Source organism: Rattus norvegicus, chromosome 1 (assembly GCF_036323735.1).
Source record: "Rattus norvegicus strain BN/NHsdMcwi chromosome 1, GRCr8, whole genome shotgun sequence".
Lineage (NCBI taxonomy): Eukaryota > Metazoa > Chordata > Mammalia > Rodentia > Muridae > Rattus > Rattus norvegicus.
The window spans coordinates 103,227,486-103,244,349 of record NC_086019.1 but is presented as its reverse complement, the minus strand read 5'-3'; the positions used below and the strand labels follow the sequence as shown (position 1 = coordinate 103,244,349).

Here is a 16,864-nt window from a genome sequence, read left to right as displayed (position 1 = left end):
AAATAGCATTAGTCCAATTTATGAGGGTCCATCCCTGTCACCTAATCCCTACCTAAATGTGCTGGCTAGTTTTATGTCAACTTGACACAAGCTAGAGTCACCAGAGGAGGGAGTTTCAATGAATAAAATAATCCTATAAAATAGGGCTATTGGCAAACCTTAAGGCATTTTAACTAATGACAGTCCAGACCATTGTGGATAGTACCAGCCCAGGACTGGTGGTACTCTAAGACAGCAGGCTGAGCAATCCGTGCGGGAGCAAGCCAGTAAGCAGCTATGGCTTTTGGAACTTTGTCTGCCTCCAAGTTCTTGCCCTGCCTGAGTTCCTGCCCTTCCTGATTTTGATGAAGTGTAAATGTTATAGGAGTGAAATAAATCCTTTCCTCCCAAAGTTCCTTTTGGATTTGGTATTTCATCACAGCCAGAGTAACCATGACTAAAACACTAAAGTACTCACCTCCGTGGGACTAAAGAGATGGCTCAGTGAAGTAATTGCTACACAAGGATGGATATCTGAGTTCAGATGCCCAGCTCCACATAAAATCCAAGAGCAGGGTGCAAACTGTAAGGACAGTGTTGGAATGTGGAGGAAGAAACAGGCAGAGGCCAAGGGCTCACTGGGTAGCCCATGGGAGAGGCGGTCTTAGGTGTTTGTTTGTTTGTTCTTGTTGATGCCCCCAACAAAAGCAACTTATAGGAGAAATATTTATTTATTATCTAAGTTCAAAGTGCAGTCTACTGTGGTAGAGAAGTCAGGGCAGTAGGTACCCAAAGCATCCACAATCAGGAAGTGGAGAGCAATGAATGGCAGTGCTCAGCTCCTTTTCTTTCTCCTTTACATACAATCCAGGATCCCAACCCAGGGAATGGTTCCAGCCACAGAGTGGGTATCTTCCCACCTCAATTCATCGAATCAACAGAAGCCCCCACAGGCAGGAGGAGAGGCCCATCTCCCAAGTGATCTTAGATTTTGTCAAATTGATCATCATAGAACCTGCTCAAAAAGTGAGGTGAAGAGTGACAGAGAACTATATCCAACGTAGAATTTGGGAATTTATGTGTGCATACAAGTGCACAGGTAAGTGCATTCCCCCCCACACACACACATTCCCTCCACCCACAAGGACCCACCTGTTATCACCCCTTGTCCCTAGGGATAAGGATCTAAACATTTGTGTTTTGTAGGGACCTAGCACTTCCACCTGGAACTCGATGTCTTCTGAAAATGAGGAAGAGACACTATAAATCTCAATTCTTACAGGCTATGTGTCCTAAGTTCCTCTCTTAGATGCAGAGTCTCACAGTCTTTTCTTCCTCTCCTTTCTCTACAAACTGAGGACAAGAGGGAACCAAACAGACAATGGCCCCGCCCTTCTGACCACTGAATTGCTGCAATTTTTGGTAACTAGGAGAAAAAGTCTTTGGGCAAAGATGAAGTAAAGGTTGGCTATCAGTTGAAAATTCAGAAAGTGGTGTTAGAGAGAGAGAAAGAGAGACAGATTGTTAGTTGAGGGTGGTGGGCAGACATGCTTAAGCCCATATGTATTAATCAGGGTTCTCTCAAGGAACAGGATATTTATAGAATGAATATGATATATACCATACATATATATGTATATATATCATACACATATGGGATATATTAGAATGATATACAGATTGTGGTTCAGCTACTTCAGCAATGAATGACTACCAATAGAAGGGACAAGAATTCAGTCATTGAGGCTCAAGGTCTCAGCTGGTCCTCAGTATATGCTGGAATATCAAAGACGTGGGTTCTAATGCAGAAGAAGGTGTGTCACAGGTTAAAGACAGCTCTTCCCATATTGAAAGCTCTGTATTAAACGTGTATTTTCTCACCTTAGACGATTCAGATTAAAAGTGGGTCTTCCCACTTCAGGTTATTTAACTAAGGGCATGTGTGCCCAGTCACTTGGGTTTTGACTAATTCCAGATGTGGTTCTGTTAACAACCAAGACGAGACCTCACAAGGAACAAATGTAAAAATAAGGAAGGTCATACGTGGATGACCCTAGAGGGCTTACAATGGGAATTTTCTTGGAGGCATTTCTCTTGTGGTATATCTCTGGGTCACTTTTCTGATGGGTTATATATTTCTCCCTATCCCAAATGTTTCATAAATCAAAAGAGACTTGACTTCTCGGGATTATCTCCACTTCCTCCTAGCTCCCACCACTGACCATTCCTGAGGGGAGGTTGGGGTTTCTCACTTTATGCCTTCTGCTCATCCCTTGGGGAGGACCCTGAATAGACAAGTGGTCCTCTGGAGTTAGGCAAGAGTAAGAGACAACAGCGAGGAAGAATTATGTTTTGGTGAGCTGTGGCCTTGACTCAACAGTAGAGAGCCTGACTGAATAACAGGGAGAGGCAAGGGGCATGACTCAGTAGGAGAACCCCTTCCTAGAGTCTCCCAATGAGGGGCTGACAGTGCGGCTCAGGATTAGAGCCCCTGCCTAGAATCCCCCAGTGAGGGGCAGGGGGCGTGGCTTAGTGGTAGAGCCCCTGCCTAGAATCCTCCAATGAGGGGCTGGGGGCGTGGCTCAGTGGTAGAGCTCCTGCCTAGAATCCCCCAGTGAGGGGCTGGGGACATAGCTCAGGATTAGAGCATCTGCCTAATGTGGGTGACCCTGAATTCCAACTCCAGCGAGAAACCTATCCTTGCACAAGGAAGGGGGTTTTTACCTCTTTTAAAAATCTCTGTTGTTGTAGTTTTCTAGGTTAATGCTTGAGCACTAGGAGCCGTAATAGACAGGCTTGGTCACACTGACCTTCCACACACCAACTAAAGAATAAGAAAAAGAGAAGAGCTTTGGTGTAATTTGGATATGCTGGGAACAGAAACAAATAAAGAGTTTGACCTTCCCATACACCAACTAAAGACATAAGAAAAAGAGAAGAGAATTGATGTAATTTGGATATACAGGAACAGAAACAAATAAGAAGTTTCAGTGACCCTCAAGCCTATATCAAGGTCCTGATAAGAAGTTTAGGTTAATTACAGAGCAAGAGGTATGTACGAATAAGAGTCCTTGTCAAGGTATGATACCACGCATCTTTGACACATCCCTGTTTGGCCCACAAGGTGTTCCTGTGAGTTTTGTCAAAACTGTTTGGATTCTTCCTGGGTGGTGAGTTCAACCTGTGGGTATGATCTAGACTTTAGCATTTCCCTTACCCCAGCATGGTATTCCTGTGGAAATTTTAATTCTTTGGGGCCCTTTGTCCCAAAATATAAGATAGTAAATAGAAGGCACAAGCATCTCCTTAAAATATCTCCTCTCTTGCTTCATCAGCTACACTGGATTTCCATTTGACCATCTTCTCTCTACCAAGTCTCAGTACAACATTTTAGCCTCCATATTGCCTGATCTACCGTGAGTGAGACTCCCCTTTGTAACCTTGCTGTATCTTGGCTTGTGCTGTGGTTTTTGTTGTTGGTGGTGGTGTTTTTTTGTTTGTTTGTTTGTTTGTTTGGTTGGTTGGTTGGTTCGTATGTTTTGAGCCTGGGTCTACTGTTGCCAAGGCAAGGCTGGGCTGAGACTCACTACGGTAGCCAGCCAAAATTGACCTTGGGCTTCCGACCCTCTTGTCTCCTATTCTTAAGTGCTGAGTTTGCAGACACTGCTACCACACACAATTTATGTGGTGCAGGAAATGGATACTAAAGCTCCGTGCGTGTGAAACGAACACTTACCAAGCTAGGTACGTGTTCGGTTCCCTTGATGGGTTCTAATAGGAAGAATATTAGTTTCCACCTGTTAGTGGCAATATATAAAGTGTTTGTTGCGGTTTTCCTTTTAATCCCGCTAGCTCCTAAATAATTGAGACTGGACTGCTATATTGATTTAACAAGCTTTAAGGGCAGAAAAGTTGAGCAGTATTACTCCGTTTTAATCCTCTAAATTAATCTGGTTACGTCCTAGTCAAAAATCCCAGTGATACTTGCATTTTAGTTCTGGTCTGGCTCTCTGGGCTCCAGATCTTTCCTCTGGACGCTCCCCATAGTGAATCCCCACTTCCTCTCTCTGTCTCCCTATCCCTGACTGGAAGGAAGTCCAGGCCTATTTTCTCCACTGTTCAGTCATTGGCTGATCCGCTTCTTTATTGACCAATCAGGGAATAATTTGGGCAGCAATGTTTTGCAACCAGCATTTGAACAATACAAGGTCCATCTTTACACACTGCGCAATACAATTATGACTTTTCACACCCCTCTCTAGCAACTAGCAATTCAATCTGTGCTACCTTTACTGAGCCTCTGGCTGTGAGACGTTCCAGGGGCCTGAGATCCATCTCCTCGGTAGACAGTGGAGCTTTGGGAACAAGACACAAGTTACTGTTCAGAGAGCATGCGCCCAGGACAAGCTGCTAAAGGAAGGAGGGATGCTTCCCAGCCTGTACCTTCCAGTCCCTCTTCTTCACTATGCCCTACTCCCACCCCAACCCCGCCAATATCTTCAGCCTCAGGGGAAGCTCTGGGGCTTCTGGATGGAGGAATGCATTTTCACTGGTCAACAAAAAATGTCACTCAAAGGCTAAGGTTAATACAGAGAAAGTGAAGAGGGGGTCAGGCCCTGAACTGGTGAGTGTGGGAGAGTCCGTCTTTGGTCTCAGGAGCAGATCTGGGTGGTAGGTGGTTGGTATTCAAGGACCAAAGGTCCTCACAGTGCCTGGGTCTGAAGCTCCTCCTCCTGGGGCAGCCACTATCCTGGCCCTCACCGCTGCTTCCGCTGGGGCTTCCTCCAAGCCTTGCATCTCTTAGTTCCTCAAAGCAGAGCCTGGAGAGACATTTTCAGCTGGACATGCTGCTGTTGCTGCTGCTACTCTGGGGGATAAAGGGAGTGGAGGGTGGAGCCGTTGCCTTGAAGGGCTACACCCTGAATGTGGAAAGGAAGGTGGTGGTACAGGAGGGCCTGTGTGTCCTTGTGCCCTGCAACTTCTCCTATCCCAAGTTCTGGCAGACTGACTCATCCCCAGTTTATGGATACTGGTTCCGGAAAAAAGCCAACACAGACATTGATGCCCCCGTGGCCACAAATAACCCAAAAAGGCCAGCACAGGAAAGGACCCAGCATCGATTCTTCCTGCCTGGAGACCAGCAAAAGAACGACTGCTCCCTGAACATCAGAGAGATCAAAAAGAAGGATGCAGGGACATACTTCTTTCGCCTGGAGAGAGGAAAAACAAAGTATAATTATCTTTGGAACATGATGACTCTGGATGTGACAGGTCAGACATAGTCTGCAAAGACGCCGTGGGGAGGGGGGTGGCGGTTGAGGTCATGCGTGCCTCAGGGCAGGGCTGGGTTAGGATTCTGTCCTGACAGCAGCTAGGTCTGAGCACCAGGGCTCAGGGGAGGAGTGGATCAGAGCCAGGGCTTCCTCTGAAGCTGTACCTCACCCTCCTGATGATCCATTTCTCCCCTCTCCTCTCTAGCTCTCACTAACACCCTCCGTATTCTCCCGGAGACACTTGAAGCTGGTCATCCCAGCAACCTGACCTGCTCTGTGCCTTGGGACTGTGAGAAGAGGGCACCCCCTGTCTTCTCCTGGAATGGTACCTCTGTGTCACCCTTGAGCACTAACACCACTGGTTCCTCAGTGCTAACAATCATCCCCCAGCCCCAGGACCATGGCACCAACCTCACTTGTCAGGTGACCCTTCCTGGAACTGATGTGACCACAAGAATGACCATTCGTCTCAACGTGTCATGTGAGGCTGGGCTGGGATGCTTGTTTTTCTAACGCAAAGTTGTCCCCAGGGTGGGGACACTAGGGTCCTAAAATCCTGATAAGGGGGCTTTGTCAGGATGATGGCTCCCTGCCATAACCACCTAGGCTACTGCTGGAGACAGAGAGTAGTTGATGAGTTCCCTGTGTCATTCTCTCTTAGATGCTCCAAAGAATCTGACTGTGACCGTCTATCAAGGAGCTGACTCAGGTAGGTGCCATCATGGATGGGAGATATAGTATTTCTTCAGCTCTGACCACTTTATTCATCCTCACACTGGACTCATCCTGGAGACAGAGGCTCCTTATTGGAGAACCACTGGATCAACTCTTCCGAAACTCCTAGGAGTTTGCACTGGTCAGCATCAACCTCTCACTCTTACAGATCTGCAATGCCCCATGACCACCGTAGGTACAGGGTGACACGCACACAACAGAGCCACACCATCCAGGATCTGCCTGCATCCTCCCCAACCCCCCATAGCTGTGCTCTGAGTTCTTATGTAAGGAGGCACAGCTACAGTTAGGCACTCAGTACATATATAGTGCTTTATTTTCAGAAGCTCAGTGTCCAGTCATAAGTGACCAGTGTTCTGTCCACACAGGCTGTGAGCCCAGGCTTGTCCACCTACGGATCTGGAAGGAACCAGATGTCAGTAGCCGAGATTAGCTTTGGTCTCCATGACCACAGTACCCAGAACTGATGGATCTAATTCTCTGGGTTTCTCATACCAATGGGCAGCAAAACCGTGGAGTTCCCTGTGCCGCCCGCAGTGACTAGTGACAACAGTGTGTGTCTTTGAGTGATAAACCCCTGTGGCCCAACTGATAGACTACTTGCCAGCAGGCTCAAAGCCCTGGGTTCATCCCCAGGACCACATAAGCTGGGCCCAGTAGTTCATACCTGCACTTGGGAGGTGGAGGCAGGAGGACTAGAAGTTTAAGGTCGTTCTTGCTATTTGTGAGTTTGAAGCCAGTCTGAGCTATACGAGACACTGCCTTCAATCCTCAACCTTCCCTTCTCTCTCCTCTCTCTCCTTCTGTTCCCCCATCTCTGTCTGACTCTCTCTCATCAACTCCAAGTGTATACCTAGATCTCACGTTCTCTCTAATTCTGAATCTTATAGTCAAATAGTTCACACTGAAATGAGACGTTTGGGTTCTTGCTGTGGTGATAAGCGAAAGCCCATGTTTTCCTATCCTTTGCTCCTTATCAGTGTGCCAGTGCCCTCTCTGGATTCTAGTGTACCTCTTCTTAATCACGTCTCACTGACTCTGTTTCTTTCTCTACAGTATCCACAATCCTGAAGAACGGCTCATCTCTTCAAATCTCTGAGGGCCAGTCACTCCGTCTCATCTGTAGCGCCGACAGCTATCCCCCGGCAAACCTAAGCTGGTCCTGGGGTAACCTGACTCTGTGTCCACCAAAGTTGTCTAAACCCGGACTCCTGGAGCTGTTTCCAATGCATCTTAAGCACGAAGGAGTGTATACCTGCCAAGCTCAGCACGCCCTAGGCTCCCAATACATTTCCCTGAACCTGTCTCCACAGAGTGAGTGGCTTGTGGGCCAGAGGCAGGCAGGCAGAGGGAGGTTAACACCTAATCATCCTGGCAGTGTTCCTATTAGCCCTCTTACCTTCACGGGGGGAGGGGGCTGGAAGATGGGGTGGTGGGGTGAGGGTGGACCTTAGTTCCAAGTCTTACGGAGCTGTGAGGCCTATAATGTTCTGGCTATCCAGAGCCTCACTCTCTTACTCCCGCTGTGAGGAGGGTATGGGTCAGGGAGGGGAGTTACGTCAAGAAGCAGCAAATCCTGAACTGAGGAGAGGGGCTGGGACTTAGATGGCTGAGCTTTGAGTCCAAGGTCCTTACTTCCGCAGGCCAGGAGGAAAGGACATGAAATCCGAGAGAAAACCGAACCAAAGCAAAACAGTATAAAAACAAATGTGAAAACAAGTCAGTAGTCAGCCGTGTGTGGTGGCCTGTGTCCCATCCGTGTCACTTGGGGACTCTAGACAGGCATTTAACAGTTGACCTATATCCCCGGCTCTTGTTTTTATTTCAACTGTGAGACAGACTCTCACCAAGTTCGCCAGGCAGACACTGAACTCAGTTTATAGCCCAGAAAACCCCTTGAATTTGAGAGCCTCCCCATTTTGCTTCAGAGGTAGCTGGAAAAGCAAGCATCCTTTACTACATCTGGCTGGGGCAAAGTATTCCTTTGCCTGTTGTGAATCTGGGGTTGGAACCCAGGCCCTAATACATGCTGAGGTACATCTGACGACCGAGTTTTAAAATGCAAAGTAATTCTATGTTGAAAAGGATACGAAACTAAAGCAAAGTCAACGGCTGCCCAGCTTTTTAGTGACCCCTCTGCCTTCTCTTGTGCTCCCACTTGTCCCTTCCACTCAGGTCCCTGTTCTGATATCTGAGCTAGGGCTGAGAAAAGTGGAAAGTTCAGCTCCCTGTGTGGGGCTGGTGAAGGAGGAGAGGTTTCTTAGCATTCTCTATCTGCAGGAAGTGCAACTTTATCTGAAATGATGATGGGGACCCTTATGGATTCAGGTGTCACAGCCCTCCTTTTCCTGTCTTTCTGCATCATTCTCCTGGCGTGAGTATCAGCCCAGCCTTGGTGGAGCAGGAGAACCCTGGGTGGTGAGGGACAAGCCTGGTACCTGACCCTGAGTCCAGGCCTGGGGGAGAGACCTAGGAGGGTAGGGAGCCTGAAGTCAAGGGAAGCTGTGCTCTAGGCATATGGTGAATGTGTAGAATTCCGGAGTGTTGCAACCCTCAGGCTCCCCTGTCCCAGATGGTGGGAGTCACCTTTCAACACAAGAGCCTCTGTGACAGGGGCACTGGCCACCTTGACTACCCTCCACAGACTTAAGTGCAAGCAGAGGGTGGGGGGAGTCAACTGCACCCCCTACTTGCCCATACTGAGAGATTCCTTGGCATCCTCACACCCAGAGTAAGATCCTGCAGGAGGAAACCAGCCAGGACAGCTGTGGTAGCTCCGCATCCAAATGCCCTCAAGGTCTCAGTGTCTCAGGTGAGTGATCTGTGTGCCTGTTCAAGCCCAGGGTCCTTTCCCTGAGATGGAACCTGGGTGGGTGGGTAGGTAGATAGATAGATAGATAGATAGATAGATAGATAGATAGATAGATAGATAGATAGATAGAGGTAGGTAGGTAGATGGATGGATGGATGGATAGATAGAGGTAGGTAGGTAGGTAGATAGATAGATAGATGGATGGATGGATGGATGGATAGATAATGTCTGCTCCCCCTCTACCTGGAGTAATCAAGGTAGACACCTGGACACCCTACCAAGTTGGGTGTCCTGCAAAAGGACCTCTCTAGTCCATTTCCCAGCTCCATGACTGTAGATAGTGTCCACACTGCTTGCTCTACAGCTTGGCGGGGAGAAGGACTCATTATTTTTCTCCTTTTCTTCATCTCAAGTTCACGTTCTTATGTCATCTTCCTCTGTAGGACACCAAGCAGCAGGACCCTCTCTGCCTTTTGGCTCCTGCCAAGGCAGTGTGTGTGTGTGTGTGTGTGTGTGTGTGTGTGTGTGTGTGTGTGTGTGAGTGTGCATGCACGAAGATGCCCATGTAAGAGGAGGCTTGAGATTGACGATCAGAATCATCCTCATTGGCCCTTCCACCTTGTTCACTGAGGCAAGGCCACTTAATCAAGCCCGGAGATCACTGATACGGCCATTCTCACTAGCCAGCTTGCTGTGGGGATCCCCTACCTCTGCCTTCGAGAGCAGAATTATGGGTGGGCCACCACATCCAGCTGGCATTCACATCATTTCTGGGGATCCGAACACCAGCCCTCATGCTTACACAGCAAGCACTTTACCACTGAGCCAGGGCTCTGGGTCCCATCCTCTCAGCCATTTGTGAAATATTAAGTGCTAACAAAGACCAGGCGCCAGGGACCCATCTCTGAGGAACCGTAGAAAACCTTGGACTCTGTTATGTTTTATATTTTAGAGAGAGGTGGTTATCAAACCACTCTAACAAACAATAATGACAAATAAAAGATAGAGACATTTTTGTGGGGAAATGTATCGAAACTAGGAAGTGCCTGCAAAATAGGCTGTGTAGTTAGTTTGTCTGTCTATCTGTTTGTCTGTCTGTCTATCTATCTATCTATCTATCTATCTATCTATCTATCTATCTATCTATCTATCTGATCCATGCTCTAGGTTTAGTAGTCCTCTCAGGAAGGGGAGGCAGCAGTCAGTGAGTGGAAGAGCAGCCATGAGGGCTGTGTGAAGAGACAGGGGAGGCATGGGCCAGCACAGGAAGTGATTTTGAAGAAGTTGAGTGTGTAAATCATTTCTGAGCAAACAGACCACTATGAGGAACAAGCTAACTGTAACTTCCATAGGAAAAAACAGTCTTACCGTACCTCTGTGGATGCCTCTGGATGCAACAGGCAGGAAACACTTTAGCAAGGGGAGGACAGAGGCAGAGGCGTTAGGAAGGATTCTCGAGATGATGGGGTGGAAATCTGAACTGGCTGATAGATCGCTCATGAAGCCGAGATGAAGAGAAGACATATGGGCTGAGGGTGGGGCTTGAGTGACAGGGGATGAAGGATGATGAGGGGAAGAGGTTGGAAGCTGGCTCAGAGGTTTGCCTTGAGCAGATAGGAGGAGAGAGGTGCCAGTCACTGAGGGTGAAGAGACTGCAGGAACCAGTATGGGGCAGAAGAGGAGCAGCACACATTGTTTAATTACATTACTTAAGTGAATTCACACACTTGAGTGCAGTACCCATGGAGGACAAAAGAGGGAGCTGGATCCCCTGAAGCTACAGGTAATGTGGGCATTGGGAATTGAGCCCTGGTCCTGTGGCAGAACAGTATGTTACCTTAACTTCTGAGCCATCTCTCCAACACTGACTGTATTGTTTTACTGACTGTTTGACAAGGGTTGAGGGTTCGGGTAGAAACACTCCAGGAACACAATGTTTCCAGTTATGCATTTTTAGATTTGCGAGTTTTCTTTTTAAAGTTTTATTATGCTTTTATATTCATTTATTTTGTGTGGTGTGTGTGTGTGTGTGTGTGTGTGTGTGTGTGTGTGTGTGTGCGTGCGCGCGCACGCGCGCAATCATAAGACAACATTCAGGAGTTGGTTCTCTGGTTCTCTTCTTCCACCATGCGGGCGTCAGGGATTGAACTCAGATCATTAGGCTTGGCAGCAAGCACCTTTACCCCTGAGCCATCTTGTGAGCCCAGCTTAGGAGTTTTTAGCTTTAACATCACACAAAAGCAATACCCATTCTGTGGGAGCCGTACTTGGACAGCTTGAGTTTTGATTGTTTACTGGAACCAGTAGGATGTGAATCAGTACTCTCCTGTGATTCTGGGCAGTAGCCATGGGCCACAACCTCCACTCTGTGGCTCTGAGGCCATGAGGTGCATGGCCTATGGCTTCCCTTCTCTCCTCTCCTCTCTTCTCTTCTCCTCTCCTCTCCTCTCCTCTCCTCTCCTCTCTTTTTCTTTTTCTTCTTCGTTTTAATGTGGCTATTCAATACTTTACTATAACATAGACATTGTGTTCAAGGATTGGGCCCTCCTGTAGGCTACTGTTCGTGTCCTGGGCACATGTAAAGATAGACAAGAAAGCTGCAGAGGTGGCTCACAGGCTAAAAGTGCTCCTGCAGGAGACTCGAGTTCAATTTCAGCACCCACATCAGGCAGCTCACATCTGCCTGTTACTCAAGCTCACATCTGCCTGTTACTCAAGCTCCATGGGACCCAACGCCGTGTTTTGGGCTACATGGGTACTACCCTCACCTGTTCACATCCCCCCACACACAGACACACACATAAACACATACATGAAAATAAAATCCAAAACATTAAATGTAGGCAGGGTTCAACTTGGCTACCCCTAGGGTTACATGAGTTAAAAGCACTCTCGTTTCTTCCTTCAGCCAAGTGTATGTGTGTTTGAGTGCATGTTCGTGTAGTTTCTATCCGATCTGGTTTCTAGCTCAGTACCACCTGTGAGGCCCCTCCTGTTTACACATTTACAGGTTCTAGGTGTTTGGGTTAGGAGTTTCTTAAAGGAACATTCTTCTTCCCACCAGATAAAATTTCTTTGTCTGGCTGCTATTTACCTTGCTCTGCTGTACCAGAAGCTTCTGGAAGGCAGGCATCATGCCTGAATCAAGGCACTGCACCCGTCACCCATCCTGTCCTGTCAATATCACAAATCACAATGAGGCATCTGTTGACTCATTCGTTTTGTTTGGGGATGTGTCTTGCTGTATATTCCTGTCAGAGCCAGTAACCAGGATGTAGTCCAGACTGGCCACGAGCTCATAGGAGTGCTCCTCTCACAGCCTCCCAAGTGCTGGGATTACAGAGACGCCATGCTGAGCGCTCAGACAGACACTATTAGGACCATCTTCAATTAATGAATGGTGTGCACGAGGCTGGGGCCGAGGAGAGCTCTGTGGGTAAAGTGCTTGCAAGCATGAGGAGTTGAGATTGGATCACCAGGCACAGTGGTGCAGACCTACAACCATAGTGCCGGGGTGGGGGTGGGAGGGGCAGAGATAATGGGATCTGGCCAAAATGGTGAGCTCCAGGGTTAGCGAGAGATCCTGTCTTAGGAAATAAGGTGGAGCACTATAAAGGAAGACACCTGACACAGACTTTTTGCCTTGGCATTCACATGTGTACACACACCACACACAGATCCAGAATAAATGAGGTCATGGTCTCTCATTCCCATTCCTCCTCAGGATACCCAGCAACTACCTAAGACTCTCACACACACGTCCCTACTACAAAGAGGTGTTGGGGGTCAGAAGAACTGGGTTATTCTTTCGACTGGGGTTTTGATTTGGGTTTCTCTTTATGGCTTGTTACGGTAGCCCAGACTGACCTGGACCTCATGCATAGACCACACTTGTCTTGGATCTGTCGTGAGTCTCCTGCCTCTGCCTCTGCCCCTTGAGTCTAGCATGGCAGCTGTGCACCAGCTTCCCCAGGGAGTCTGGCTGAGTTGCTTATTTCCACCTCCGCTTCCTATCTATAAACTAGAGACGAAAACGCTGTCTCGCTGGAGCTAGGGAGAGGGGGCACTTGTTAAGTATTAAATGTTTTCAGAAAGTAGGAATGAAAGTGATTTCCACAAAAAATGCACGTGGGAGGCTGGAGAAAGGCTCAGGGGTTAAGAGAATGTGTTGCTCTAGCAGAAGACCCGAGTTCAGTTCCCAGCACCCACATCGGGCGGGTCACAACCTCCTTTAACCTCAGCCCTAGGGAATCAGATGCCACCTTCTGGCGTCAGCAGGCACTGCGGCATATGTGTATACACCCCTACACACAGACGCGTAATTTAAAATTAAAAATGTTTGTGGGTGAGCAGATATGGGGCTCCAGGGGCCCCTGTTGTTCTAGCTGACTCTCTCCTTTCCTTTCTTTACAGAGTCCCCTGGTTGAATCCCATGCAGATGACAGCTCTGAGCCCCTGCCTTCCACAGTTGAGGCAGCCCCCTCCTCCACAAAGGAAGAGATACATTATGCCTCCCTCAGCTTTCATGAAATGAAGCCCAGGAACTCCTGGGGGCAGCAGGGCTCTACCACAGAGTACTCAGAGATAAGGCTCCACAAATGACCACATGGCCATGAACATTGCCAGAAGGAGCATGGCGGCCACAGGAGGCTGGCTCTGCAGAAGCAAAAGGGTCGCCTAGGTTGACATGCGATGTGTAGGACTTCAGGGCCGTTCTTTTCATGACACAGGCGTTCTGCTACTGCCCACGCCCTTGTGCTACCCTGCCCACCCAATTGCTATTGTGCCCTGGAAATCATAAGCTTGACTTTTTTCTTTCTCTTCCTTTCCACCACCCTCTCTTGTTATTTCAAGTCAGGGTTTCCTGGGTTGAACTTGCTCTGCAGACCAAGCTGCTCTTGAACTCACAGAGATCCCCCTACCTCTTCTTTCCAAGTGCTGGGATTAAAGATGTGCACCAGCACCACCCAGCATTTGACTTTGTAATTGTATGTGTGTGGATGTTTGGCCTGCATGCGCATCCGTGCACCACATGCATGCCTCGTGCCTGCAGAGGCTGGGGGAGGTCATCAGCTACTCTGGAATTGGAGTTACAGAGGGTTGTGAGTGGCCACGTGGGTGCTAGGAACCGAACCCAGTCATCTGCAAGAGTATCCAGTGCTCTTAACCACTAAGCCATCTCTCCGGTACTAAGATTTTTTTTTTTTTTTTTTAGATTTTACTTAAAAATTGGCATGTATTGTTTACACAGTGATGGTTTGCTGTGTTTTCTTTCAAGTGTATCACCTATTTTGGCCATGCTCATCCCCTTCTCCTGTAGTTGCCAGTCTCCTCTCTCTCTCCCCCCAAACAATCCCTTTACTGTGTAACGTTGTATGTATCGGTTACCTTTCTTGGTTTTGTGGATAGGACGCGGACAGAAACATGAAGGATGGAAAGGTTTATTCTTGTTCATGGTTTCAGTCCATCATGGTGAGGAAGGGAATATGGTGGTGCTCAAGGGGGCACATGTAGTGGAGGCTCCACATCGTGATGGATCAGGAAGCAGTGGGCTCAAGCCAGAACCAGATGTAGATATCATCTTCTAAGCACGCCCCAGACACGTACTTCTATAAATTGGGTCACATGTCCGAAAGATTCCACGGCTTTAGAAAATACTGTGACCAGCTGAGTACCAAGTGTCCAAATATATGGGCCTCTGTAGAAAATATACATTTAAACCCAAACTAGATGGATGATAGTTGGATAGACAGACAGACAGGGAAAGGTTAGTAGATATTATAGATAGATAATAGAAAATAGAGACATAGAAATGAGATAGACAGACTTACAGTATAGATAAAATATACAAGGTAAGTGGTGGATATAAGACAGATGGACAGATAGATGACAGAGAAAAGATGATAGGCAGACAACTTGTCAGAGACGCTGCTCCACTCTGCCTTGCTTTTTGGGAAGCATGACTGAGCGCAGCTCAGAGAAAGGTGCAGACAGGGGCGCTGTGGATGCTGGGGAGCTGCCAAATGTGTCTTAACTTGGTTTCCTTTCCCTGGTTTTTAAAAACAGTGTATGTACTTTGTGAGGGAAAAGTACCTTAGAACCAAAGCAAAAAGAAGAACGAAACATAAAGAGGAAACACTGGTAATAGTTAACATTTTTTCAATTTTTCACTTGCATGTGAAAACTGGACTGAACCTGCATTTGTGCTATACATATCATATCTATCACTGTTGACTAATCTATGCTTCTTGGTTTGGTTATTCTTTGAGACAGTGCGGTGATTTGAATGAAAATGGGCTTCATGGGGAGTGGTATTATTGGAGGTGTGCCCTTGTTGGAGGAAGTTTGTCACTGAGGGAGGGCTTTGAGGTTTCAGAAGCTCAAGCCAGGTCCAGTGTCACCCTCTCTTCCAGATATAGAACTCTCAGCTTTTCTCTAGCACCATATCTGCCTTTCTACCACCATGTTTCCTGCAATGATGGTAATGGACTGAACCTCTGAACCTGTAAACCAATCCCCAAAATATTTGCCTTTATAAGAATGGCCGTAGTCATGGTGTCTCTTTACAGGGATAGAACAACACTGACGAAAACAGAAAGGGTCACAAGTACCCCAGGCTAGCCTAGAACTTGCTAGGTGGCTTAAGACGACCTTGAACTCCTAAGCTTCCTGCTTCCAGCTTCCAAAGCCTGGGATGACAGGAATATGCAACAGACTTTCTTATATATTCTTCTATATTTTCAAATGGGTGTGTGTGTGTGTGTGTGTGTGTGTGTGTGTGTGTGTGTGTGTGTGAGTGTGCATGCACGAAGATGCCCATGTAAGAGGAGGCTTGAGATTGACGATCAGAATCATCCTCATTGGCCCTTCCACCTTGTTCACTGAGGCAAGGCCACTTAATCAAGCCCGGAGATCACTGATACGGCCATTCTCACTAGCCAGCTTGCTGTGGGGATCCCCTACCTCTGCCTTCGAGAGCAGAATTATGGGTGGGCCACCACATCCAGCTGGCATTCACATCATTTCTGGGGATCCGAACACCAGCCCTCATGCTTACACAGCAAGCACTTTACCACTGAGCCAGGGCTCTGGGTCCCATCCTCTCAGCCATTTGTGAAATATTAAGTGCTAACAAAGACCAGGCGCCAGGGACCCATCTCTGAGGAACCGTAGAAAACCTTGGACTCTGTTATGTTTTATATTTTAGAGAGAGGTGGTTATCAAACCACTCTAACAAACAATAATGACAAATAAAAGATAGAGACATTTTTGTGGGGAAATGTATCGAAACTAGGAAGTGCCTGCAAAATAGGCTGTGTAGTTAGTTTGTCTGTCTATCTGTTTGTCTGTCTGTCTGTCTATCTATCTATCTATCTATCTATCTATCTATCTATCTATCTATCTATCTATCTATCTATCTGATCCATGCTCTAGGTTTAGTAGTCCTCTCAGGAAGGGGAGGCAGCAGTCAGTGAGTGGAAGAGCAGCCATGAGGGCTGTGTGAAGAGACAGGGGAGGCATGGGCCAGCACAGGAAGTGATTTTGAAGAAGTTGAGTGTGTAAATCATTTCTGAGCAAACAGACCACTATGAGGAACAAGCTAACTGTAACTTCCATAGGAAAAAACAGTCTTACCGTACCTCTGTGGATGCCTCTGGATGCAACAGGCAGGAAACACTTTAGCAAGGGGAGGACAGAGGCAGAGGCGTTAGGAAGGATTCTCGAGATGATGGGGTGGAAATCTGAACTGGCTGATAGATCGCTCATGAAGCCGAGATGAAGAGAAGACATATGGGCTGAGGGTGGGGCTTGAGTGACAGGGGATGAAGGATGATGAGGGGAAGAGGTTGGAAGCTGGCTCAGAGGTTTGCCTTGAGCAGATAGGAGGAGAGAGGTGCCAGTCACTGAGGGTGAAGAGACTGCAGGAACCAGTATGGGGCAGAAGAGGAGCAGCACACATTGTTTAATTACATTACTTAAGTGAATTCACACACTTGAGTGCAGTACCCATGGAGGACAAAAGAGGGAGCTGGATCCCCTGAAGCTACAGGTAATGTGGGCATTG

General features: G+C 47.6%; 1 protein-coding gene across 2 annotated transcripts; it reads left to right on the top strand.

The window, feature by feature from the left end:
* The first annotated feature begins 4,664 nt into the window (after positions 1–4,664).
* On the top strand, positions 4,665–15,041 carry Siglec8 (sialic acid binding Ig-like lectin 8). 2 transcript variants are annotated; one of them, XM_056985177.2, is made up of 7 exons: positions 4,683–5,250; positions 5,458–5,733; positions 5,914–5,961; positions 7,044–7,301; positions 8,268–8,361; positions 8,718–8,799; positions 13,213–15,041. In XM_056985177.2, the coding sequence occupies exons 1-7, from the start codon at positions 4,824–4,826 to the stop codon at positions 13,399–13,401; spliced, it is 1,374 nt and encodes a 457-aa protein (XP_056841157.1). In that variant the 5' UTR covers positions 4,683–4,823; the 3' UTR covers positions 13,402–15,041. The 2 variants fall into 2 exon arrangements, with proteins under 2 accessions (XP_056841158.1, XP_056841157.1); XM_056985178.2 differs by lacking the exon at positions 5,458–5,733 and having other exon boundaries at positions 4,665–5,250.
* Positions 15,042–16,864: the final 1,823 nt, after the last annotated feature.

Excerpts from the sequence above, each read along its gene's own strand:
- Siglec8 (XM_056985177.2), top strand. The coding sequence starts at position 4,824 with ATGCTGCTGTTGCTGCTGCTACTCTGGGGGATAAAGGGAGTGGAGGGT. Across the intron at positions 7,302-8,267 it reads CCTGAACCTGTCTCCACAGA|GAAGTGCAACTTTATCTGAA; the intron begins GTGAGTGGCTTG and ends CTCTATCTGCAG. Across the intron at positions 8,800-13,212 it reads TCAAGGTCTCAGTGTCTCAG|AGTCCCCTGGTTGAATCCCA; the intron begins GTGAGTGATCTG and ends CTTTCTTTACAG.